The 25439-nt window shown below is 44.2% G+C and overlaps 2 protein-coding genes across 3 annotated transcripts in view; both read left to right on the forward strand.

Annotated features, from left to right (window-relative positions):
• The first annotated feature begins 335 nt into the window (after nucleotides 1–335).
• On the forward strand, nucleotides 336–21004 carry LOC118391158 (A-kinase anchor protein 10, mitochondrial-like). Its single transcript, XM_052457886.1, is given in 15 exon segments — nucleotides 336–935; nucleotides 4980–5027; nucleotides 6218–6403; nucleotides 8173–8697; nucleotides 9073–9171; nucleotides 9443–9527; nucleotides 11343–11466; nucleotides 11680–11787; nucleotides 13568–13750; nucleotides 15647–15811; nucleotides 16050–16162; nucleotides 16797–16879; nucleotides 18718–18770; nucleotides 18871–18963; nucleotides 19256–21004. Coding segments are annotated over 15 exon segments (1893 nt in total). The 5' UTR covers nucleotides 336–913; the 3' UTR covers nucleotides 19262–21004.
• Nucleotides 21005–21377: 373 nt separating this feature from the next.
• LOC118371989 (LHFPL tetraspan subfamily member 7 protein-like) overlaps nucleotides 21378–25439 on the forward strand; it is a 250013-nt gene continuing 245951 nt past the window's right edge. The window contains exon 1 of one of the 2 annotated variants that reach the window (XM_052457884.1): nucleotides 21378–22292. In XM_052457884.1, the coding sequence (XP_052313844.1) occupies nucleotides 21975–22292 (318 nt within the window). In that variant the 5' untranslated portion in view covers nucleotides 21378–21974. The remainder of the gene's footprint in view (nucleotides 22293–25439) is intronic. The other variant, XM_052457885.1, reaches the window with a different exon arrangement.

Here is a 25439-nt window from a genome sequence, read left to right on the forward strand (position 1 = left end):
GGTCTTGTTTCTTTTTGTTCTATGTTGCTCTGTCTGTATGCTACGTATTGCATGCCCTATGTTGCTCTGCGTGTGCTCACTGCTCAATGATTGTCTATATTGTAATTGTTTTTAATAACCTGCCCAGGGACTTCGGTTGAAAATTAGCTGGCTGGCTAAAACCGTCACTTTTACTGAAACATTCATTAATGTGCACTGTCACTGTAAAAATAAAATAAACTCAAAAGTAAACAAGACCACAAGTTGTGACCGGGAAGCTTCTGGAAGGCTGGCTGGACCAGCACGGGAGAGTTGAGCATAGTTCAGTGTGTATGTGTTGTGCTCTTTCACTGAGTTGTAAAAGCAAGCAGAGTAGAAATTGGCTACTATTGAGTTGACTGATGTAGTTGGCAAGGTCACTGTTTAACTTAACATTAAAAAAATAGTGTTTATACAGACTTGAGCTAATATTGTAATTGACATGTAACATTAGCTAATGCAATTTGGAGCGTATACCACCCGGTTTCCAGTCAATTGGCAAATTTTTCATGGAGCTGGTGTATAGCTTTTTGGTCATGTTGTTGTAAATGTGATAGGCGCACGTTTTACCAGTACAGCATACCCTCACGATTTATATTGCCTGGACCACCTAACTCCCCCCTGATAATATCTTCCTTGTGGCTATTGCCCTCTGCTGTCACTAGCAAACAATGCAAGTTTCCCACAATGCTGCTGCAGCATCAGTCCGGAAGTGAGACGTATTGACAATATGGCCACTGGTTTCAGAAGGGGGAAATGTTGGATATAACAGTCCAGCCGGTTGCAAATACACCCATTTCAGTTGTTTTGAGTCGATGCATGTGAATGAAGGGACTCGGGAATCCACGGGATGCTGTCATTGAGCTGAGGATACATTCAGAGCGTGAAAATCGTCATGTCGTTTTTCAGGAGGAAAGGTAAGGAAGTATGCTAGCCTAGCCAGCTAGCGCAAGCCGAAGGGTGCAAAGAAGAGGCTTGCGGGAGAGGTTGAGAAATGCTCGATGGCTAATGACTGAGATGAGAATGCGCTTGACAGGTCTGTCAAGTCAAGGCCTTCGACAAATATCCGTTGGAGAAAAATGTATTTGCTAAATAATCCATCTATCTCTTTTCAATCTGAAGAAATACAACAAGCAGCCAGATTATCTCAAATCTATGTTCGCAAACTAATCCAGTTTTCCTTCTCAATAGCGTTTGCCACTTAAATCGCTAGCTGATGTAAATACCTAATTAGCATCCATGATCTATCTCAATTCATTATTGTACAATGCACATTAGATTGGGTATTAACTATCCACACCGTCGCCTTTCACTTGGTGATGTGTTAGCTAATAATGCCACATACATTTTTCTTTAGTTTGTCTGTCTTCCATGCCAGTATGCTATGCCCCATGGATAGGCCATTATTGGATTAAAGGAGCCCAACTTTACTCCTTAGTCCAAGGACCTCACATGTTCTGGTTAAAGCAATAGTGTGCAACTGCTGCCCGCAATTCCGGGCATTCCTGCATGTGGGCATTCCATTTGCAGGAAGGCTGCCCCTCGAACATCCCATTGGTTCCTGAATGAACCTTCCCCTCTCCTCCCATCGCCTCCACTCCTCCCTCGCTAGCACACAGTGTCGCCCCGCCTCCTGTCTACCGTTTGCCCCCGCCTGCGGCAAGCACAGCAGGTGGGTAGCTGGGGCTACACCTTGTGTTGGCTAGCTAACTAGCACACTGTGTCGCCCCCTTCTGCTGTGTATCGGACTAGCACACAGTGTTTTTCGCACCCGCCTACCGAACACCTGCCTTTGCCATCGTTAACAGCACTGCGGGAAAACAGTGCCCGAGAGGCGGGGCATGGACACTGTCTACAGGTATACGGCTAGTTAGCAACCGTTGTCGCTCCTGTCCCTTCTTCTGTGGTGCTTATTGGCGGCTGGCATCTAATGTTAACGCCACATACAGACGCTTCCCGACTGTCCTTGCTTAAAATCAAATCAAAGTTTACTTGCGCCGAATACAACAGGTGTAGGTAGACCTTACAGTGAAATGCTTACTTACAGGCTCTAACCAATAGTGCAAAAAGGTATGAGGTGAACAATGGGTAGGTAAAGAAATAAAACAGTAAAAAAACAGGCTATATGTAGGGAGGCTACATACAGACACTGGTTAGTCATGCTGATTTGAGGTAGTATGTTCATGTAGATATGGTTAAAGTGACTGCATATATGATGAACAGAGAGTAGCAGCAGAGTAAAAAGAGGGGTTGGGGGGCACACAATGCAAATAGACTGGGTATCCATTTGATTACCTTTTCAGGAGTCTTATGGCTTGGGGGTAAAAACTTTTGAGAAGCCATTTTGTCCAAGACTTGGCACTCCGGTACCGCTTGCCATGTGGTAGTAGAGAGAACAGTCTATTACTGGGGCGGCTGGGGTCTTTGACAATTTTTAGGGCCTTCCTCTGACACTGCCTGGTGTAGAGGTCCTGGATGGCAGGCAACTTAGCCCCAGTGATGTACTGGGCCGTACGCACTACCCTCTGTAGTGCCAATAGAAGAAAAACGAGGGGGTGCCTGCACATGCAGGAATGCCCACATGCAGGAATGCTCACATGCAGGAACACCTGGTTTTAAATGGCAAATTGGCTCTGGAAGCCAAAACAGCCAAATACTCCACCTAAACGTGAATCGATTCTCAATTGCAGTATGGTTCTAGAAAGATTAAACGTGATTTGATTCTCAATTGCAGTATGGTTCTAGAAAGATTAAACGTGATTCGATTATCAATTGCTGTATGGTTCTAGAAAGATAAATCAATCTTTAAATTGTTTTATTTTATTTCACCAGGTAGGCTAGTTGAGAACAAGTTCTCATTTACAACTGCGACCTGGCCAAGATAAAGCAAACCAGTGCGACACAAAAAACAACACCGTTGCACATGGAATAAACAAACATACAGTCAATCTACTTCCACATCCAATCAAAATAATTTCACAAATACAAAATACATACTTACTGTACACTGTTTTAACACTGGATTTAACACAGTGGCAGCCGACAGTATTTTTCAGTGACATCACTTTGTGGCATCAGTCTTCCGTTCACACAGGTGTTCGGAGACTCAGATACCTAATGACCACTGGTAGTTCACTCATTTTTTTGTATTTTACTTTTTGTCCCCAGTTTTCGATCTTGTCTCATCGCTGCAAGGGGCTCGGAAGAGTCAATTTAATGACTGGCGAACGGGATCAGCCTGCAGTCACTTGGCCCACCACATGGAGTCGCTAGAGTGCGATGAGCCAAGTAATGAACCCGGGTCTGTAGTAATGAACCCGGGTCTGTAGTAACGCCTCTAGCACTGCGATGCAGTGCCTTAGACCGCTGTGCCACTCCGATGCCATCCACTAAGTCTTTTGTCTGTGTTCTGTAAACAAGTGCTGTAACATGGAAATATGGCCATGTTGGAACCCTAACCCTATAAAGGTGTGTATCAATTTAAAATGATTTCTCACCAACATGAAAGATGAGGTCCTTGTACTTCCAAAACTGTACTGCAAGCAATGCGTGTTAATGTTCTGACCGATTGCCGCGGCTCTTAACACAACTCCCCCCTACAGAAGACGCCTTCATTCAATGACTCTTGAATCATGATCAAGGGCTATGCCGTGCAAAGCAGGACCCGAACTCATGACCTAATGATGCACCTTACTGCAACTTACCTTTCAAGTGCTTGATAGATGTACTATGCAGAAATCGCTCCTCCATTTCCTGGTTGCTAAAATTCAAATTGTTCGTCTAATTTCAGTTTATGTGACAAAACAAGCAACTATAGGGTAGAGAATCATTGTACCAACTAAACCCATAGAAATAGCACACACAGGCCGCTTCTTAAACGTGCTACTGCTTCTTAGACTTGCTTTCTATGAGTGACAGATCTATAATTTACATTTCAATGTGAATTTGGTCAGGTCGCCCAAAAAGTTACATATTGCAGCTTTAAAGGATTGACTTAAAGCTAATTGTGTTAAATGTCTCTTGGCTACTCAGTATTTACCTTGGGATTGTGGTCCAAAGAGATTCAAGCAAATATTATTGCATGAAAATTACTAGGCCAAACTATAAACCTTGATTCCTGGGCTAGTAACACACACACACTTGTCTTGATAGCTACTGTAAAGTATTAGGCCGACAGTGCCGCAAACCATGGATAATATGAACTTATGATGATAACAATCATATATAGACACCGATTTCTATACCAAATTAAATTATAAATGCTCACCATAGGATGCCTCTGTAATGAAAAATAGGTTTCCATCCTTCCCCCTGAGGCCTGCTCTACACAGACCAGCCCCTATCTGCTGACCCACTCCACTGACAACTGAAAGAGCCTCAGAAAGACTCCTTGTGTCATGCGCAGAAGGTTCAGTTTCACCACACTATTGTAACCAGGTGATTTCTGTTACTTCATGTAACAGGAGGACTGAAATGTGGAGAAAAATGAGAGTATTTTGCAGTGACAACATGACAACGAAGTGGGGAAAATGCCTCTGCTGTGACACTCGAGCTGATAGACCAAGGCCACTGCAGTCAATAAACACGCCTTGTAAAATGGCAGCCAAGCTTCAATGTGAAGAATAATTCTGTTTTATTCCTTTTAGGAGCCACACGCAAGTAGCTAGTTTCTCTCTCCGTATGTTATCTGTGTGTGACAGTGAGGATCTGTGCATGAGTGTTTGCTGAACAGACATGGTTATCACTGTCACAGGCATATCTGTTTCCCGACCAGGCCTAGACTGTTATGTAACTGGATAGTTTAGTGAGTGCTTTTTCACTGACACCGCATCATCCCTATTGCTTTACCCTACAATGACTCCAGGCCCAATATTCCAGTCACTGATCTCCCCCTGTATTGCGAATCAAATGTTAGAGACTGCTCTAATTACAGTGCTATGTAATTCTTTTTTGACCCACAGCCAAAGGAAAGGAACCTGAGCGACCAGTTGATGCTAAAGTCAATAGAGGTGGGTGCCACACTACTAACCCTCTGAAATTATGAATTGCAGTGATGTGCTGCTGCCACCTGATGTTTCATTTTTGAGAAGCCCTGAAAATAGAGGAAGGCCCTTGTTGGATGTTCTTTGAAAGCAGTCCAGTGCCTCTTTAGTTGCAGTGCTGTGTTCCCTCACACCTTTTTGAAGGTACCGGTATTTCCCTCTGAGCTTTCCCTTTTTAATCATTCTTCCTATTTATATTTGTAGTTATTTCTGTAAATATTCTGAGAGAGAATTGGTTGATGTGTCTTATTACTACCTACATCACTAAGTATAGAAACCATTAAGAACACCTGCTCTTTCCATGATATGGGGCGGCAGGGTAGCGTAGTGGTTAGAGTGTTGGACTAGTAACCGCAAGGTTGCATGGTCAAACCCCTGAGCTGTCGTTCTGCCCCTGAACAGGCAGTTAACCCACTGTTCCTAGACCTTCATTGAAAATAAGAATTTGTTCTTAACTGACTTGCCTAGTTAAATAAAGGTAAAATAAAATATAGACTGATAATGTTAATCCAGGTGAAAGCTATGATCCCTTATTAATGTTACCTCAATCAGTGTAGATGAAGGGGAGTAGATGGTAAAGAAGGATTTTTAAGCCTTGATTCACACAGTTTCCTCCAGCCAACTTGACCCAACTGTGGGAAGCATTAAAGTCAACATAAGCATCACTGTGGAACGCTTTTGACACCTTGTAGAATCCATGCCCAGACGAATATAGGCTGTTCTGGGGGCAAAGGAGTGGGTGCAACTCAATATTAGGAAGGTGTTACTAATGTTTGGTGAACTCTGTGTATACCAGGCAGTAATTGTAGCGGAAGTTGAGACTTTGGTTTAAGAGTTGATAGAGAGATAGCCGTGAAGTATTTTCCCTTTTCAGACAGACTCACGGTGACCTTTTTTAATAAGTTAAAACTCAATAAGTCTCCCGCACCACAGTGTTTCATAACAGGTCACAGCACCCTCTGAGCTCTAACTGGAGACATTCATGTACTGGATCACTACAGACTTCAGTTAAATAAGTCGTTTTTCAGGACCATAACAGGTTGTTGATGTTGTGGGTTTCTGTCATCTAGAAAGTTAAGCCTAAATTGACTGTGTTGATCAAAGGAATTAAGATACCTATTTCTTTTCAACCATCCTCCTTTCCTCCTCCCCTGTAGCCCCAACGAGCCCCCAGTCCCCCTCCCTGGGCCTCCGGAACCATCATGCCATCCTGGAGGCGGCGGGGCCCAGCCATGTGGCTATCAATGCCATCTCTGCCAACATGGACTCCTTCGCCCGCGGACGCACAGCAATCCTCAAGAAACAGCCCATCCACATGGAGGCTGCACACTTTGGGGATCTGGGTATGTACCTCCAGTCCTCCACTGATTTGTCTTAGTTTTCATGGCATGTATTAACAAGTGTTTCAGAGTAGCAGTTCTGATCTGGGATTAGGTCATAATGATTGAAAAGGTTAAACTGATCCTAGATCGGTGATTTAGATTGATTTGAATGGATGAGCTCTTTCGCTTTAAATCCTGTCCTTTTGACTGGATCGTGTGTGCTCATGTATGAGTGAGTTGATACAAAATGATAATGGTGGCTAGTGGACATGGTGCTGCTGTGTTTAACTGCCAACCGGCCAGGCTAATCCTGCGACGCACTCGCTCCAGCTTCATGCATGGGTTAGCATTTTGACCAACCAGCATGCTACCAGCAACGTTTTTTCATATGATACATAAGTATGGCCCAGAGGTTTTCCTGAGTGAACACATGGCCTGGTAAAACTCCTGGTCCTACTTATAATGTATGTGTTGTACTGAGAAGCTTTCTGTGCCCTAAGTACGATCCATAAGAATTCCCTAAGTCGTCTTCCCTCTGAAGATGTAGGCTATTTAAATCAAGCAGTTCATTAGTTGGTGGTTATCAGGAACTTGTTTTATAGTGCTACAGCAGCCAGCTACACCAGTATTGTTTATGACATGGTGAGTAACAACACCTGCTGGGACAGGTCCTTTAGTTACCGGTGAGTCAGAGGGAGGGGGTGGTTGAACCAGTGGTGTATCTTTGAGGCCTGGCCTGGGAATGCAGTAGAGCACGGAGCGAGAGAGGCGAGAGGGAGGGGGGGGGCACGGAGCGAGCGAGGGAGGGAAGGGGGGCACGGAGCGAGCGAGGGAGGGAAGGGGGGACACGGAGCGAGCGAGGGAGGGAAGGGGGACACGGAGCGAGCGAGGGAGGGAAGGGGGGCACGGAGCGAGGGGGGAGGGAGGGGGGCACGGAGCGAGGGAGGGAGGGAGGGGGGCACGGAGCGAGGGAGGGAGGGGGGAGGGGGGGCACGGAGCGAGGGAGGGAGGGGGGCACGGAGCGAGGGAGGGAAGGGGGCACGGAGCGAGGGAGGGAGGGGTGGGCACGGAGCGAGGGAGGGAAGGGGGGCACGGAGCGAGGGAGGGAAGGGGGGCACGGAGCGAGGGAGGGAGGGGTGGGCACGGAGCGAGAGGCGGAGGGAGGGGGGGGACACGGAGCGAGAGGGAGGGGGGCACGGAGCGAGCGAGAGAGGGAGGGGAGGGGGCACGGAGCGAGGGAGGGAGCGAGAGGGGGGGTCCCGGAGCGAGAGGGGGGCACGGAGCGAGGGAGGGAGGGAGGGGTGGGCACGGAGCGAGGGAGGGAGGGGTGGGCACGGAGCGAGAGGCGAGAGGGAGGGGGGGCACGGAGCGAGAGGGAGGGGGGCACGGAGCGAGCGAGAGAGGGAGGGGGGGGGCACGGAGCGAGGGAGGGGGCACGGAGAGAGGGGGGCACGGAGCGAGCGAGAGCTAAGCTTCCGGCTCAGTCACCCGTGGCAGCCTGCCAACTCTGGAGCTGATACCAGGAACACACTTATCACAAAACACCTCAGTCAGCGCACTGTTTAGTGCTCCAACTTTCCATTATGTAATTGGAGGCCCCCAGCCAGGCTTCAGTCAGTCATTCATATGGCCTCTCTGGTCATGTGACCCAGGAAATGTGCCGTAGTTGAATAGGTTTTTAAAATATTTGTTTTTGTTATTGATTGTGTATGGTTTTATTCAGAATGCTGTGGTTGTTTAGGCAGGGTTACTGTTAAAGACTTTGTGAGAACTGCTGATGTGTGTTTCAGGGCGCTCTAGTGTGAACTACCTGGCCTCTGAGACGCGTTCACGCTTGTCTAAGACGGTGGATCAGATTCTGAGGGACAACGTGGCCATGCCCTACTACATCCAGTTCCAGGAGGCCCGCGGGGCTGACCACCTGGTCTGCTTCTGGCTGGAGGCAGAGAGCTTTCGCTCCACCAGCTGGTCTCGGGTCCGGGCCCACAGCCTCAACTCAGTCAAACACAGCTCCCTGGCCGAGCCCGCCTCCCCTGACCCCTCATCCTACTCAGACATGGACCTACACTCCATCCCCAGGCCTTCCTCCTCACGCCCACTTACCCCCAGCTCCCAGGACGCTAACAGTAACAGTAGTGAAGGCCCCACGGCGCAGCTCGTCCACAGGGACTCCTTCAGCTCTGTGGTGGACCAGAGGCCTGGAACTCCCAGCAGAGCAGACACCCCCACCAGACAGCCCTCCTACAGGACAGGGACGTCATTCAAGCTGCAGTCCACCAACGCCCTCAAGGAGCTTTCAGACAAGCTCATGAAGAGTACGTTTGACTGGTCGTAATTATAAAGAATCTTTTCATAATTTACTTGCATAGATAAAGGTTAAGTAAGTAGCCTGGAGTCTCTTTGAGCCGACTGGTGGTGCATGTTTCAGAGACTCTATGGCTGTACTTCAACTCCTTTTGTGTGTTGGGCTTGTCTTTATCATTTATTTATAGGCCTGTATAACTCACTGACTAGAGAAGGCTAGTATATTCACTATATTTGTTCTTATTTCCACCGTGAAACAACTGACTGTCAGAATAATGACGTTAATTTGTTTTAATTGCACATTGGAGGTAACAATATCTGAGTTGTACACAGTTTATGACGCGTGTGGCTGGCTGTTAAACATCTTCTCATCCTGTGTGTTGTAGGTATAGAGAGAGATGCAGTGAGCATCTTCACCAAGTACATCTCTCCAGACGCTGCTAGGCCCATCCCCATCACAGAGCAGCTCAGAAACGACATAGTCGGTAAGAAATTATTCCTGATTGCCGCCTATTTGCCATTAGTATGAGATTTTGACTCTTAAGACATTGCAGTCACTGTATGAGTACTCAGACTGTGTGAGAGTACTGTATGCATTCCTAAGAATGTTAGACCTAGTAAGAATGTTGCAACCAACGTTAAAGATCAAATCAGCTGTAATCATCTCAGTATATTTAACTTGGTTTCGGGATAACTATTTTGTGGATGATTGATATTCGGTTGTGTGATTGACTGTTTTTTGTCCTTTTTTGACAGCTAAAATCTGTGGGGAGGATGGACTGGTGGACCCAAACTGTTTCGTCATTGCACAGTCTGTCGTCTTCTCCATCATGGAACAACAGTACGTTTTTTTTTTTTTTTTCCAATCTTCCTGTTTTTGTATCCTTTGAAAGATTTATTTATAAAGTGCTAGTGTTTTTCTTTAGTTTTCATGATTTTTCTCCTAGGATGAAAGTTTTTAAAATATTATATATATTTTTTAATTTGACCCCTTTTTCTCCCCAATTTCGTGGTATCCAATTGTTGTAGTAGCTACTATCTTGTCTCATCGCTACAACTCCCGTACGGGCTCGGGAGAGACGAAGGTTGAAAGTCATGCCTCCTCCGATACACAACCCAACCAAGCCGCCACTGCTTCTTAACACAGTGCGCATCCAACCCGGAAGCCAGTCGCACCAATGCGCCGGAGGAAACACCGTGCACCTGGCAACCTTGGCAAGCGCACACAGCCCGCGCGATGAGACAAGGACACCCCTACCGACCAAGCCCTCCCTAACCCGGGCGACGCTAGGCCAATTGTGCGTCGCCCCACGGACCTCCCGGTCGCGGCCGGTTACGACAGAGCCTGGGCGCGAACCCAGGGACTCTGATGGCACAGCTGGTGCTGCAGTACAGCGCCCTTAACCACTGCGCCACCCGGGAGGCGCAGTGGACCTTGTAGACCTCTACAAGTCTGGTTCATCATTGGGAGCAATTTCCAAATGCCTGAAGGTACAACGTTCATCTGTACAAAAAATAGTATGCAAGTATAAACACCATGGGACCACGCAGCCGCCATACCGCTCAGGAAAGAGACTCATTCTGTCTCCTAGAGATGAACATACTTTGGTGCGAAAAGTACAAATCAATCCCAGAACAGCAGCAAGAGACCTTGTGAAGATGCTGGAGGAAACAGGCACAAAATTATCTATATTCATAGTAAAACTAGTCCTATATCGACATAACCTGAAAGGTTGCTCAGCAAGGAAGCAGCCACTGCTCCAAAACTTCCATAAAAAAGCCAGACAATGGTTTGCAACTGCATATGGGGCAAAGATCGTACTTTTTGGAGAAATGTCTTCTGGCCTGATGAAACAAAAATAGAACTGTTTGGCCATAATGACTATTGTTATGTTTGGAGTAAAAAGGAGGCTTGCAAGATGAAGAACACCATCCCAACCGTGAAGCACAGGGGTGGCAGCATCATGTTGTAAGGGTGCTTTGCTGCAGGAGGGACTGGTGCACTTAACAAAATTAATGGCATCATGAGGATGGAAAATTATGTGTATATATTGAAGCAACATCTCAAGACATCAGTCAGGAAGTTAAAGCTTGGTCACAAATGGGTCTTCGAAATTGACAATGACCCCAAGCATACTTCCAAAGTTGTGGCAAAATGGCTTAAGGACAACAAAGTCAAGGTATTGGAGTGGCCACCACAAAGCCCTGACCTCAAACCTCTTGAACATTTGTGGGCAGAACTCAAAAAGCTTGTGCGAGCAAGGAGGCCTACAAACCTGACTCAGTTACACCAGCTCTGTCAGGAGGAATGGTCCAAAATTCACACAACTTATTGTGGGAAGCTTGTGGAAGGCTACCTGACACATTTGACCCAAATTAAACAATTTAAAGGCAATGCTACCAAATACTAATTTAGTGCATGTAACCTTCTGACCCACTGGGAATGTGATGAAAGAAATAAAAGCTGAAATAAATCATTCTCTCTACTATTATTCTGACATTTCACATTCTTAAAATAAAGTGGTGATCCTAACTGTCCTAAGACAGTGAATTTTTACTAGGATTAAATGTCAGGAATTGTGAAACTGGGTTTAAATGTATTTGGCTACGGTGTATGTAAACTTCTGACTTCAACTGTATAATCTATATTTCCCAGGCACTTTAGTGAATTCTTGCGCAGCCATCATTTCTGTAAGTACCAGATCGAAGTGTTGACAAGTGGCTCTGTGTTCCTGGCAGACATCTTATTCTGTGAGTCGGCCCTCTTCTACTTCTCTGAGGTAAGAGCAACACAACTGATGTTACTGTTGCTCGCTATTAAATATACACAGCCACAGTTTATCAAGTTCATTCATAGGTGTTTTACTCATTAGTGGTACTGGTGGTGTTTATCTCTTCTGTTATTCTCTCTTCTATTCCACATTAGTGTCATATGGTAGGTGTTAATAGAAGTGTCGTTGGTAATAAAGCTAGTATGTTGTGTGTCTCCCCAGTACATGGAAAAGGAGGACGCTGTGAATGTCCTGCAGTTCTGGCTGGCAGCAGATAACTTCCAGGACCAGCTGGCTGCTAAGCTGTGAATGTCCTGTCAGTTCTGGCTGGTTTGAGAGACCACCTGCTGTAGATGTCTGAACTTCACACTGTTCTACCAGCTGGTTTGCAAATTGCTCTGTTCAGCGTTTTAAGTACTCTAGGCATATTGGTGTGCCAAGACATCTATTTACACTATATTTGCCTTCACGCTACCTATGCCTTCACGGCCTTGCCTTCACGCCCATGCCTTCACTACCTATGCCTTCACGCTGACCTATGCCTTCACGCTACCTATGCCTTCATTGCCTTCACGCTACTGCTCACGCTACCTACATCTCACCGACGCTATAGGGATCTACCTATGCCTTCACGCTTGCCTGCTACCTATGCCTTCACGCTCACCTATGTGCGCTACCTATGCCTTCACGCTACCTATGTTTCACGCTACCTAGACCACCTGCTGTAGATGTCTGCTACCTGCCTTCACGCTACCTATGCCTTTCACGCTACTGTTCTACATGTAAAATCGATGCATGCTTGGTTTGCAAATTGCGGCCGGCGCTCTGTTCAGCGTTTTTAAGTACTCTAGGCCAGTAAACATATTGGTGTGCCTAAGACATCTATTTACACTATATTTGCCTTCACGCTACCTATGCCTTCACGCTACCTATGCCTTCACGCTACCTATGCCTTCACGCTACCTATGCCTTCACGCTACCTATGCCATCATGCTACCTATGCCATCACGCTACCTATGCCTTCACGCTACCTATGCCTTCACGCTACCTATGCCTTCACGCTACCTATGCCTTCACGCTACCTATGCCTTCACGCTACCTATGCCTTCACGCTACCTATGCCTTCACGCTACCTATGCCTTCACGCTACCTATGCCTTCACGCTACCTATGCCATCACGCTACCTATGCCTTCACGCTACCTATGCCTTCACGCTACCTATGCCTTCACGCTACCTATGCCTTCACGCTACCTATGCCTTCACGCTACCTATGCCTTCACGCTACCTATGCCTTCACGCTACCTATGCCATCACATTCACGCTACCTATGCCATCACGCTACCTATGCCTTATGCCTTCACACTATCTTACCTATGCCAAAAGCCATCACGAACAGTTTGCCTTCACGACCTATTATATGGCAATGCCTTCATTAGACCAAAGGTGAGAACCACACGCTACCTATGCCTTCACAAGACTGAATATGCCACGCTACCTATGCCATATGATCTGAAAATACGCTACTGGAAACATTCAGTATCATGCCATCACACTACCTATTCCATCACACTATCTTAGAAAAGGAACAGTTTGGACATTATATGGCAATTATTAGACCAAAGGTGAGAACACAACCGTTCACAAGACTGAATCCATAATATGATCTGAAAATACTCTGGAAACATTCAGTATCATATCACAATATTCTAGAAAAATGTGGGGTAGTTGCAACATAAGACATACAAATTACAAGGGTTTGAGTGAGAGGACTAACTGGTGTCTTCAAGCACAGTTCCTAAGTCATTTCAATGCACTTTTATGACTCAAAGAAGAGTCTTCAACTATAAGGTGATTTAAAAATATATTTTTTTAGCTCTCCTAGCTGTGCCGTTGAGGAACTAGCGCAGGCACACTTGTCACTGTTTTGTTTGTAACACAGCCCTGCATCCACGCCATCACACAATTACTGTTGTTTACGCAATCCAAAAATGGTCCATTTATAAATCGTAATCTGGGTCAGATGGGCATCATTTGAAAGCCTGTTCTATTGCTAGCATGACTAGCTAAGTTCTAAAATAATAATTACTCAGCCTGGCTTGTTTATTTGAGCACCAGTTTAATAATGATCTCATCTGTTTCCTCCCCAGGTATTTCTCACTCCAAGCCACCAACCCGCTGGGTTTTGATGACTCTGTGCGGATGGAGATAGAGTCTAATATCTGCCGGGAGGGAGGGCCTCTACCTGACTGCTTCACCACTCCTCTCAGACAGGCCTGGACCACCATGGAAAAGGTGAGGGGTCGTAGGTCACCCAGTTACCTGGGCCAAATACATATGACAACATATAGGAAACACACAGCGGTCACTGCAAACTCACCACTGTAAAATCACCTGGAATTCAGCCAGAAAAACAAAACAGAAATTACACGTCAAAATGATTTACTTTTGGGAACTCCTTTAGATTGAGACCATGAGGCTTAGATTATCAATGACAGGCCTTTGTGGTTATTGAAGGTAGTGGTACCAGAGCCATAGATACAGTGCATTCATAAAGTATTCAGACCCCTTCCCTTTTTCCACAGTTTGTTACGTTATAGCCTTTTTCTAAAAAATGATTAAATTATATTTTTTCCTCGTCAATCTACACACAATACCCCACAATATATATATATTTTTTTATTTCAAAAACTGATACCTTGTTTACATAAGTTTTCAGACCCTTTGCTATTAGACTCAATTTAGCTCAGGAGTATCCTGTTTCCATTGATCATCCTTGATGTTTCTACTACTTGATTGGAGTCCAGCTGTGGTAAATTCAATTGATTGGACTTGGTTTGGAAAGGCACACACCTGTCTGTATAAGGTCCCACAGTTGACAGTGCATGTCAAAGCAAAAACCAAGCCATGAGGTCAAAGGAATTGTCCGTAGATTATGTCGAGGCACAGGTCTGGGGAAGGGAACCAAAAATATCTGCAGCATTGAAGAGCCCCTAGAACACAGTGGCCTCCATTTTTAAATGGAAGTAGTTTGGAACCACCAACACGCTTCCTAGAGCTGGCTGCCTGGCCAACCTGAGCAATCGTAGAAGAATGGCCTTGGTCTGGTAGGTGACCAAGAGCCCGATGGTCACTCTGACAGAGCTCCAGAGTTCCTCTGTGGAGATGGGAAAACATTCCAGAAGGACAACCATCTCTGCAGCACTCCACCAATTCGGCCTTTATGGTAGAGTAGCCAGACGGAAGCCACTTCTCAGTAAAAGGCACATGACAGCCATGAGAAACAAAAAGATTATCTGGTCTGATTGGTCCAAGATTGAACACTTTGGCCTGAATGACAAGCGTCACGTCTGGAAGAAATCTGTCACCATCCCTACTGTGAATCATAGTGGTGGCAGCATCGTGCTGTGGGGATGTTTTACAGTGGCAGGGACTGGGAGATTAGTCAGGATAGAGTGAAAGATGAACAGAGCAAAGTACAGAGAGATCCTTGATGTAAACCTGCTCCAGAGGGCTCAGGACCTCAGACTGGGGCAAAGGTTCACCTTCCAACAGGAAAACGACCCTAAGCCCACAGCCAAGACAACGCAGGAGTGGCTTCAGGACAAGTCTTTGAATGGCCTTGAGTGGCCCAGCCAGAGCCCGGACTTGGAACCCAATCAAACATCTCTGGAGAGACCTGAAAATAAGCTGTGCAGCGACGCTCCCCATCCAACCTGAGAGGATCTGCAGAGTAGAATGGGAGAAACTCCCCAAATACAGGTGTGCCAAGCTTGTAGCGTCATACCCAAGAAGACGGAAGGCTGTAATCGCTGACAAAGGTGTTTTAACAAAGTGCTGAGTAAAGGGTCTGAATACTTATGCAAATGTGATATTTCAGTTAGATTTTCTTTATATACATTCGCAAATATTTCTAAGCCAGTTTTTACTTTGTCTTTATGGGATATTGTGTTGAAGATTGAGCGGGAAAATAACAATTTAATACATTTCAGAATAAGGCTGTAATGTAACCAAATGTCAAGTGGTCTGAATACTTTCCGAATGCACTGTGTGTCTCAGTGGTACGACTTTGTTGCCAAGGCTTGGGATGATGTTGAAACACTTTGTCAGGCTCTGGAGAAAACGGAAGACCTTTGTGACTAAAAGGCATTTTGAAGCTTAACAAAGCTAATGTCATATTTCTTCTCGCAGGTCTACATGCCAGGTTTCCTGTCGAGTAACCTTTACTACAAGTATCTGAGTGACCTTATCAACTCTGTCCGAGCGGATGAGTTTGTGCTGGCTAGCGCTCCCGGTCAAGGCATGGCCTCTGACCTTGACCGCAGCACCAACACAACTGAGGGGTCTCAAGCCCAGGTAGATAACCCCACACCTGACCTGCTCACAACCTCTACTTTCACTTTAGCTCTACTGGCATTTTCCTCTTTTCATTGTCTAAGTGCACGCAAATCAATTATGTTCGACAGCAGTAGCACTCATACCTTTTGTTCAATAGTCAGTGGGTATTAATTTGTTTACTTAACATAAATAGATTGATTTCCCCTCTCGTTCTGCTCTAAATGTGCAAATCATTATATATATTTTTCGCTTACAGCAAGGTGCCAAAAAGGTGGCAGCAATAAAAATCTTGAAAAACTTTGACGAAGCAATAACAGTGGACATAGCCAGCCTGGACCCAGAGTCCCTGTACCAGCGCCCCTATGCTGGGTGAGTTTCTGCATAGCCTACTCAGGCCTCCTTTAGTTACTTATTCTCACCACTCTCAGTACAGTCACCTCAAATGGCTCTGTAAACCACATTACTATTTCAAATATTTGATTTGGATTTTCATGTTTCTCTGCTGGACGAAATGAGTGAAAATTGTTTTTATAATCGTGCAAAATTTCCTCCATAGCTACCCTTCAACCGCCCTGATTTTACTACTGTAATTTCCCCAAGAGAGTTATTTGATGCTAGCGAAGTAGGCCAGTGTGTAATGACCATTGATGTGACTAAACTGCTCCAAATACATATTTTCAAAGACTGCAGTGCAGTCCTCTGTGACATGGCAGATTTGTAGGTCATCCACATTACATTACAATCAGCTCTGATGGCAGTCTAATGGCCCAACACAGGCTGATATAGGAGATGTGTGTGGCCTTAGGCAGCACCGGTAGTGTCCTAGTTGCAGTAAGAGATTAGCTTGGTCTCAGATCTGTTTGTGCTGGGACCAAATGACTATGACTATTAGGAGTTGGCCATTCAACACAAACTGATATGGGACCAGGCTAGTAAACAGGATGCTGTCTCCATTAACATCCTATATGTATGACTTCATTGGCTATGTCCCCTCACTTTTCAGAAGAATGACGTTTGGGAAAGTCAACGAGCTGGGCCAGTTTATCAGGGAAGCCGAACCAGAACCGGATGTGAAGAAATCCAAAGGTAACAGGCAAACACTAATGTAGCAATTATTTATAGGCTATAGAGTTCCTTCAGAAAGTGTTCAAACCCCTTGACTCATTCCACATTTTGTTGTTACAGCCCGAATTCAAAATGTATAAAATGATTACCCCACCGTGAAGCATGGTGGTGGCAGCATCATGCTATGTAGATGCTTTTCAGTGGCATGGACTGGGAGACTGGTAAGAATAGAGGGAACAATGAATGGAGCCAAATACAGGCAAACAGTTGATGAGATCCTGCTTCAGAGTGCAAAAGTCCTTAGACTGAGGAGAATATTTATGATCCAACAGAACAAGGACACCAAGCATACAACCAAAGCAACCCTGCAATGGCTTCAGAACAAGAATGTGAAAGACCTTGAGTGGCCCAGCCAAAGCCCAGGCTTGAATCCCATTGAAAATCTGTTGCTGTTCACCGCTGCGCCCTGTCTAACTTAACAGAGCTTGAGAATTATTTGCAAGGAAGAATTGGAGAAAATCCCCAAATCCAGATGTGTAAAGCAGATAGACACACTCAAGACGACTCAAAGCTGTAATCACCACCAAAGGTGCTTATTCAAAGTTTTGACTCAGAGGTGTGAATACTTGTGTAAATGAGATATTTCTGTATTTTTTTTTTTATTCTAAAAATGTATCCACTTAGTCATATGGGGTAATCAGTGTAGATGGGTGAGAAAAATAATCAATTGTGAATTCAGGCTGTAACCCAACAAAATGTGGAATGAGTCAAGGGGTATGAATAGTTTCTGAAGGCTCACATCTGTCAGCGACAGGTGTGGCTGAAATAGTAGAATCCAATCATTTTAAGGGGTGTCACGGAAACTGTTGAGTGTGAAAAAAAATCCAGCAGCGTTACAGTTCTTGACACAAACTGGTGCGTCTGGCAGCTACCACCATTCAAAAGCAGAAATATTTTGTCTTGCCCATTCAACCTTTGAATGGCACACATACAAAATCCATGTCTCAATTGTCTCAGGGCTTAAAAATCCTTATTTTACCTGTCTCCCCTTCATCTAGTGGTCCTTCTGTAGCATAGTTGGTAGAGCATGGCGCTTGTAACGCCAGGGTAGTGGGTTCGATTCCCGGGACCACCCATACGTAGAATGTATGCACACATGACTGTAAGTCGCTTTGGACAAAAGCGTCTGCTAAATGGCATATATTATTATTATTATCTACACTGATTTGAAGTGGATTTAACAAGTGACCTCTAAGGGATCAAAGCTTTCACCTGCGTTCACCTGATCAGTATGTCATGGAAAGAGTAGGTGTCCTTAATGTTTCGTGCATATAGTGTATATATATATGCCTGTCTCCTTCACTCGTAGCTCTTTCTCTATACTGTTCATTGTTGCTTATATGGTTTTGGTGCCATGTCACTTAGGCATCCATGGTGTGGGTATTGCCTTCTGATCGTAACCCCAATCAGAGTGGCTTGAAGTTTGCGAGGCACTCCCAAATAAAACCCAAGGTGCTTTTAGATCTTATAAAAGACTATACAGTAAAACATGGATCTATTATTTAGGATTTCTTAGAAGAGACCATTCTCTGAGAATAGAGGAAATGGATATAAGCCCTGGACTAAACTTGTACTGTATATGTAAAACACTTTTTTTTTGTACTAGATTTCATGGCGCTAATCACAAACCAGCTTTTCCAGCCCTCGGTTTCCTCCAAATGCATACATCACATACTAAGATAATTCTGTTCTGTGATATATTTTTCATGTACCTCATATGTCCAGTAGCTTACAGAGGAGCAATAGATAAGAGGCTCATTCTTGTGACCATTGCCCTATTTTCCACTCCCTCCTCACAGGTTCCATGCTCTCTCTAGCCATGAAGAAACTTGTTCAAGGCAACTCTGATGAGGTATGTAAAACAACAAAACAAGCTCCTCTTGTGTTCAATCTGTTTGAACTAACAAACACTAGGATTGATGAACACTTTGAATCGTAACATGTGTGTTTAGGCCCAGGAGGAGATGGCCTGGAAGATCGCTAAAATGATCGTCAATGATGTCGTACACCAGGCGCACCACGACAGTCCTGGCGAATCCACCAAGGTAAGTCAGTCTGCCTCAATCTACAACATGGTGGACTCTTGATAAGTGTACTACACATTGGATAAGTACAAACTCTTGAGTACATTGAAGACAATTTGCCAGGCCCAATTTCTGTAAATGCCTTGTAATTGTCACGGATATCTGTATGCTCTGGTTTCCTATTCCTGACAGTCCAAAGCCATTGCATTTATCTGCCACTATACAGTCAACTATAGAAAATAACTCCTCACCTGTGACACGTTTACTGTTGTATGATGATTGACAATGAAACATGGACAATCTCTCTCCCCAGTTATGAGCCTCCTGTGGAGAACCAAAGCATTGTCACTCCCCTCGTCCCTCACCCTATAGAGACAGACTGACAGACAGACACGTCCAGTGATGAACTCTACACTGGAATTACCTTAAGATGAAACGCATCAATAGAGATCAAAGAACAAATGCATTCCATGATCTCCTGCATTAACTTGTACCGGTGTGTGTGTGTGTGTGTGTGTGAGTGAGCGTAAAAACTTGAAGTAGATCATCCATCCTTCCAACTGTTTGTAACACTATGAAGGCATCGCTGAACAAATTAAGAGGAAAAATAAAAACAAAGCAGTAGCACAAAGAGCACCAGAGTACCAGACTTCCTTCCAGAACAAATTCTCTAGGGAAGGAGAGATGACAAGCTATGACACAAAATGGGGCTGAACGGGAGCTGTCAGAAGAAGCAGCACTTTAGAAAGCATCGGCCCCGCCATGGTTACTTCTGTTACTATGCCATCCAAGAGGGAGCCTGCAGGGACCTGAAGCATCCTTCATAAAGCGATCACTAAGAAGATTCGGTTGTCCACTCCTCTCTTGATTCCTGCACATCGTCTCTCCTTACACCACCACCACCGCTTGCCCTTATGCCCATTCCTTATTTCTTGTTTTTAATGACATCTCTTTGAAAGGGGTCAGAATGACACATACAATTTTAACATGGAATCCACCAGTAGGTGCTTTGTATAGTTTTATTTGCGGCTGATGCATAACTTGCTAATATTCCTGGGCCCTCCTGGAGTATTGTGGCGGTGGGGTGGGTTACTATGATGATAGGTTGAGTTGTCTTGCCCTCCTAGCTGTGCCCTAATGTACTGTAGAGGGCTCGTCAGACATGTTACGGTGAAACTGGAATGGACCATATTGATTTTGCGGTCTAGCTAACCACATGCATTTCTAGCTCTGGCTCCTTGTCCATGTCATTACAGAGCAAAGACAAATGCATAAATACTCCTTGTTGTGTACTGAAGTTCTACAGTTGCAAAGAAAGAACAACTCCGTGCTACTCAATATAATTTTATACATATTTAGATTTCTCTTTAACCCCAATATATTCATGTTAGTTTTTTTTATGGTGATTGTTGACCTTTTCTTTTTTTGTATGTACTGTCAAAAGCAATGTCTCAATTACAAATGTTCAATTGAAAAGTCTACTCTTTGAATATAATGTTAATATTGTTATGATTTGAACCTCATTGAGATGTGTGGAAAAGGACTCTCTTGGTACTATGTACCACTAATATTGTTTTTCTGACGTATGTGTACGTAATCTATAATATATTTAAATTGTGTTGGATTTCTAAATATATATATTAGTTTTTATTTTTATTTGGCAGAGTACTAGAAGGAACAGTGCTACCACTGATGAAAAATGACACAATTCCTCTTTGCACAAAATGCAAATCTTGTTTGCCACCAAACATAGGGATTTATTTGGCTCCATTTCAGTTATCATTAGCTTGATGGCTGATCTTAGTTTGCGGCCAACATGTTCTTAATTGCACTTGGGTATTTAACCTCTAGCATTGCAAGATAATGATGCAACCTGTAATTCAGCAAATTAGTGCTCATCCCAGTGCAGTGTTTCAAGTGTGTGTGATTGGCTTTTGAATAAGTTCATAGAGATGCTGCAGTTTTGTGCATCAAAATTGTTTTATCCCCATTTTGTTGTACAGTATGAAATACTTTATTGTAAATATTTTATGGCTATCGTACAATAAAACTTTTCTGCCTATTTGTAGCTAAAGTCGTTTTAAAACAGCAAAATGCGATTTCTCTTGTTGCAATGCCGTTTAACCAGTGGGGGGCAATGTGGACTATTGTAACGTCAATGAGCAAGATACCTGTCTAACTGCGAATGATCAGCAATAATCAAGTATGTAATATTCAGTGATTTTGATTTTGTTTAAATGAAGGGAAAAAAACGTATTTCCAGTAAGTACCTTATTTCACTGTACATATTCTAATTGTTTTCCAAAGACAATTGCAGTAAAATATGGGCACGTTTGCTTATTTTTGGTAAAATGTGTATGCGTAATGTAATGGTTTAATATCACGAATCCAAAATGAATATCCTAAGCAACATGAGGACACAAGGGAAGGTTTACAACATTGATGGGGATACGCCCACCTGAGTATTCACAGCGCGTAGTGACGCGCGCGCCAATGTGGAGACTTTTGTTGTGAAGCGCACTGGTTACCACGCTTAACCAAAACCACGGCTTCTCCTGCTGAGCAAAAAGCGCGGCGACTCAAATACCGGACCGATAAAGAGAACTGCAACACTAACCATATGTTAAACATTTTTTTTTAAATCTCATGCGTAAAATTCGATAGAGTATTTGATAGTTCCAGGTGGCGACCATCCTACGGACTGACAGTTACGTATCTGTGTCTCGGGTGCGTGTTACAAACATCTTTTGTGTTCTGCGGTGACTCACATTTCTATATTCTCAAGTATAGTAATGGATAGCGTATTTAAAGTAGACAGTACTTCTTGTTGAGGTGGCAGCTTGTTTACCTAGACGTGCTCATGTTTGACTATTTTATGAAATCAGGAGCCGATGTTTAGGTCACTGGAATATCCCTTTAAATAATCGTCTTTACGGATAACAAATTAACTCGTTATCTTGCTTCAGGAGGCTGTTGATGTAATATTTGTTGGGGGAGAGCTTCAGCTGATCTTTTCTGGGTGTGTGCTCCAAATGCATTCATTGCTGGATCGGAAGAAGAAAGAAGCCGGGGTTGGGATCGAGCTGTCTCGGAGCTACTCGTTGCCCCAAGCTGCGAGGATGTTCAGTTGTGTGGGCTGCTTTTGGGTCCTTCTGTCCTCTGCTCTGGTCGCTATCTGTAGTTTCAGTTTTATATCCCCTGCGTGGATTGTCAAGGACCATCTGAAAAACAAGGACTCGGTGAGCTTCGGCTTACTTTGGCACTGCTCGGAGTCACTGGACCATATGTACAGATGCTACACCTTCGGAGGACTCGGAAAATTTGCCGAGATCCCGTCCAGCTCGTGGCAGGTATGGAATTCACTGACCATACATGCATAGGCTTCTTGAATGGACGTATTACGGTAAAAATGTAGTTAGGCGTTGCATACAATGTTAAATGTTTACATCTGAAATCCTCAGTGGTATACATGTTCGTGATGTATGTGATGTGCACAATCAATGATACACATTTGCCTTATAAGGCCATTATTAATTGAGAGAGGACTTGAAGTAGAATCATGATAGCTCCTGCATCACTATGGTGTTTTTTCAGGATTCGAGTGTAGTGAGTGACATGGCAGCATGCACAATCAATAAGATTGAACTGAAGTCATTAAGTGTTGTTTTAAAGATGATAAAGTCAACTGGTGGTATTGAGTTATGTCAGGATGTCAACCGTCCCCATGAGACAAAGCTGAGGTTGTGATTTAAAGGGATGTTTAGGGATTTTGGCAATGAGGCCCCTTATCAAATCAAATCAAATTTATTTATATAGCCCTTCGTACATCAGCTGATATCTCAAAGTGCTGTACAGAAACCCAGCCTAAAACCCCAAACAGCAAGCAATGCAGGTGTAGAAGCACTTATCTACTTCCCCAGGGTTAGATCAACTCGTGGATACCATTTTATGTCTGTGTGCGGTTTGAAGTAAGTTGCTAACTATGACTGCTAGTCTATGCTAGCAAATACCCATAGACTTCCAGTCATTGTGCTAATGCTAGTTAGTATTAGCTCGCAAAACTACCTCTTAACTGCCTTCATATTGGACACTTGTGGTATCCTCGAGTTCATCTGACTATGGGGATGATAGAATGCCTCATTGCCAAATTCCTGAAGTAACCCTTTAACCTTCCACAGCAACAAGTTTCTGATGGATGGAGAGGGGTCTTGTGCCATCAGTGTTTACCCAGACCCAGAGGGGTTAATGTGGGCATGTGTTTGGCATCATATCTGGTAGATATCAGGGTTTCTATTATGTCATTATGCTACTACTTTACTAAACAGAGGTAGTACAGTACACTCAGGGAGGGGTTAGTGATGAACCGTAATACTGGCAATAAGGACCTTGCCATGTCTTCAGTTACTTATCGCTATTATACGGGAAGTTGTTTGTTGGAGCTAAGGGGGACTGGGCAAGGGTTAGGATGGCTGTTGAGTGAGAATACATTATTGTAGGGGTTATTGTGCTCTCACATCACAGATCACAGCTCTCACATCACATCATCTTCCACCTACAGTCAGTGGGCTTTTTTCTTTATCTCGTAGGATAAATGGTCACAGAACTACTGCCATGCATAGACCCAGACACTGCAGGCTTCATTACTGGATACAATTCCTTAGGATTTCTGTTTTTCCTATTCAGAATATGAATGCTTTGATTGGTCAAAGCATTTTTATTTATTTGAACCTTTATTTAACTAGTCAAGTCAGTTAAGAACAAATTCTTATTTACATTTACGGCCAAACTCTAACCTAGACCATGCTGGGCCAATTGTGCACCCTATGAGACTCCTGATCACAGCGGTTATGATACAGCCTCGATTCGAACCAGGGTCTGTGGTGACGCCTCTAGCACTGAGATGCAGTGCCTTAGACAGCTGCGCCACTTGGGAGCTCATACTGTATTTAATGGGTTGCAAACTGTGAGGGCTCCTCCTCTTGTTATGCCAATTTTAATGTATTAACAGATATGCACTTTTGAAAACGCTTCAACAAGCGAAAATCTTTCAGAAAAAGCATTATTATTCAACATTTTAAAGTCCATTCAATGCAGAACAAGGGCATGAACTAAGAAAAGACTGGGGTACGGCTATGGGACCTTGTGTCAAATGGAATCAACAAGAGATTTCACTGAGGCTGGCTAAGTCCCCGCCAAAATGAATTAGTGATTCTGTAAGTTCTCATTTGCAACTGTGGGACTGGGGCAGCCAGAAGCATGCGTCCCCCAGGAGTCCAGTTGCATCGCTCCAGCATTCCTTTGGAGCAATCCTGTGCTTCAATCGCTTCACCTCATTCTAGATTAGAAAGAGCAGGGTAGTTGGACACCCTACCATGCTGTGAAAAACCCTAGCTGCAATAGCCCACTAGCTACCTCAGGAGTTATGATTATGTATGAGGAGGAGAAATTAACATTTGAAAGGGAGATTTTAAAAAAGTATGTGGACACCCCTTCAAATGAGTGGATTTGGCAATTTCAGCCAAACTCGTTGCTGACAGGTGTATAAAATCGAGCACACGGCCATGCAATCTCCAGAGACAAACATTGGCAGTAGAATGGCCTGTACTGAAGAGCTCAGTGACTTTCAACATGGCCCCGTCATAGGATATCACCTTTTCAACAAGTCAGTTCGTCAAATTTCAACTCTAGCAGGGCGTATACGACAGTCAGCAATGGATGAGGCTGAAATAGCCGAATCCACTAATTTGAAGGGGTGTGCACATACTTGTAGTGTACATACACAGCCCAACACACACACACGTTTTTGCACTGACTCTATTTACACACATTGGACTGTACTCACACATACTTACACCCCAACACACACACATGCATACTGACGCCACACTCGCACACTTTCACACTCACCACATACACTGCTGCTACTGTCTTATCTATCCTGTTGCCTAGCCACTTTACCCCTACTCTATGTACATAGTTACCTCAATTACCTCGTAGCCCTGCACAAGACTCTTACTGGTACTCCCTGTATATAGCCACGTTATTTTTTACTCGTTATTCATTATTCACTGTGTATTTAATTATTTGTACATTTTTAAAAATATCTTTAACATTGTTGGAGAAAGACCTGTAAGTAAGCATTTCACTGTTTAGTTTACACCTGTTGTTAATGAGGCAGGTGACAAATAACATTTTATTTTTATCTTTATTATGACTAATTTCTGAGAAGTCTTACCTGTTCTGTCTTTCGGCCAGGCAGTAATACCCAGGGAGTCGCTGACTGAGTGAAGTACTTCTTGTACATAGATGCGTCTGTGATCAAGGTGGCCCATCCATCCCAGCATCACGCCCCCATGGCCATTTAATAAAGGTGAAGTGGCCAGTAATGTTTCATAAGGAACACATTACGGTCCACCACTGCTTCACCCCACCAGGCAGACACCCCTCATTGGTGTGCAGATTATTCCACTGATGCTCTTGCCCTCCATAAAAAAATA

This window comes from Oncorhynchus keta, chromosome 12 (assembly GCF_023373465.1).
Source record: "Oncorhynchus keta strain PuntledgeMale-10-30-2019 chromosome 12, Oket_V2, whole genome shotgun sequence".
NCBI classification, from domain to species: Eukaryota; Metazoa; Chordata; class Actinopteri; order Salmoniformes; family Salmonidae; genus Oncorhynchus; species Oncorhynchus keta.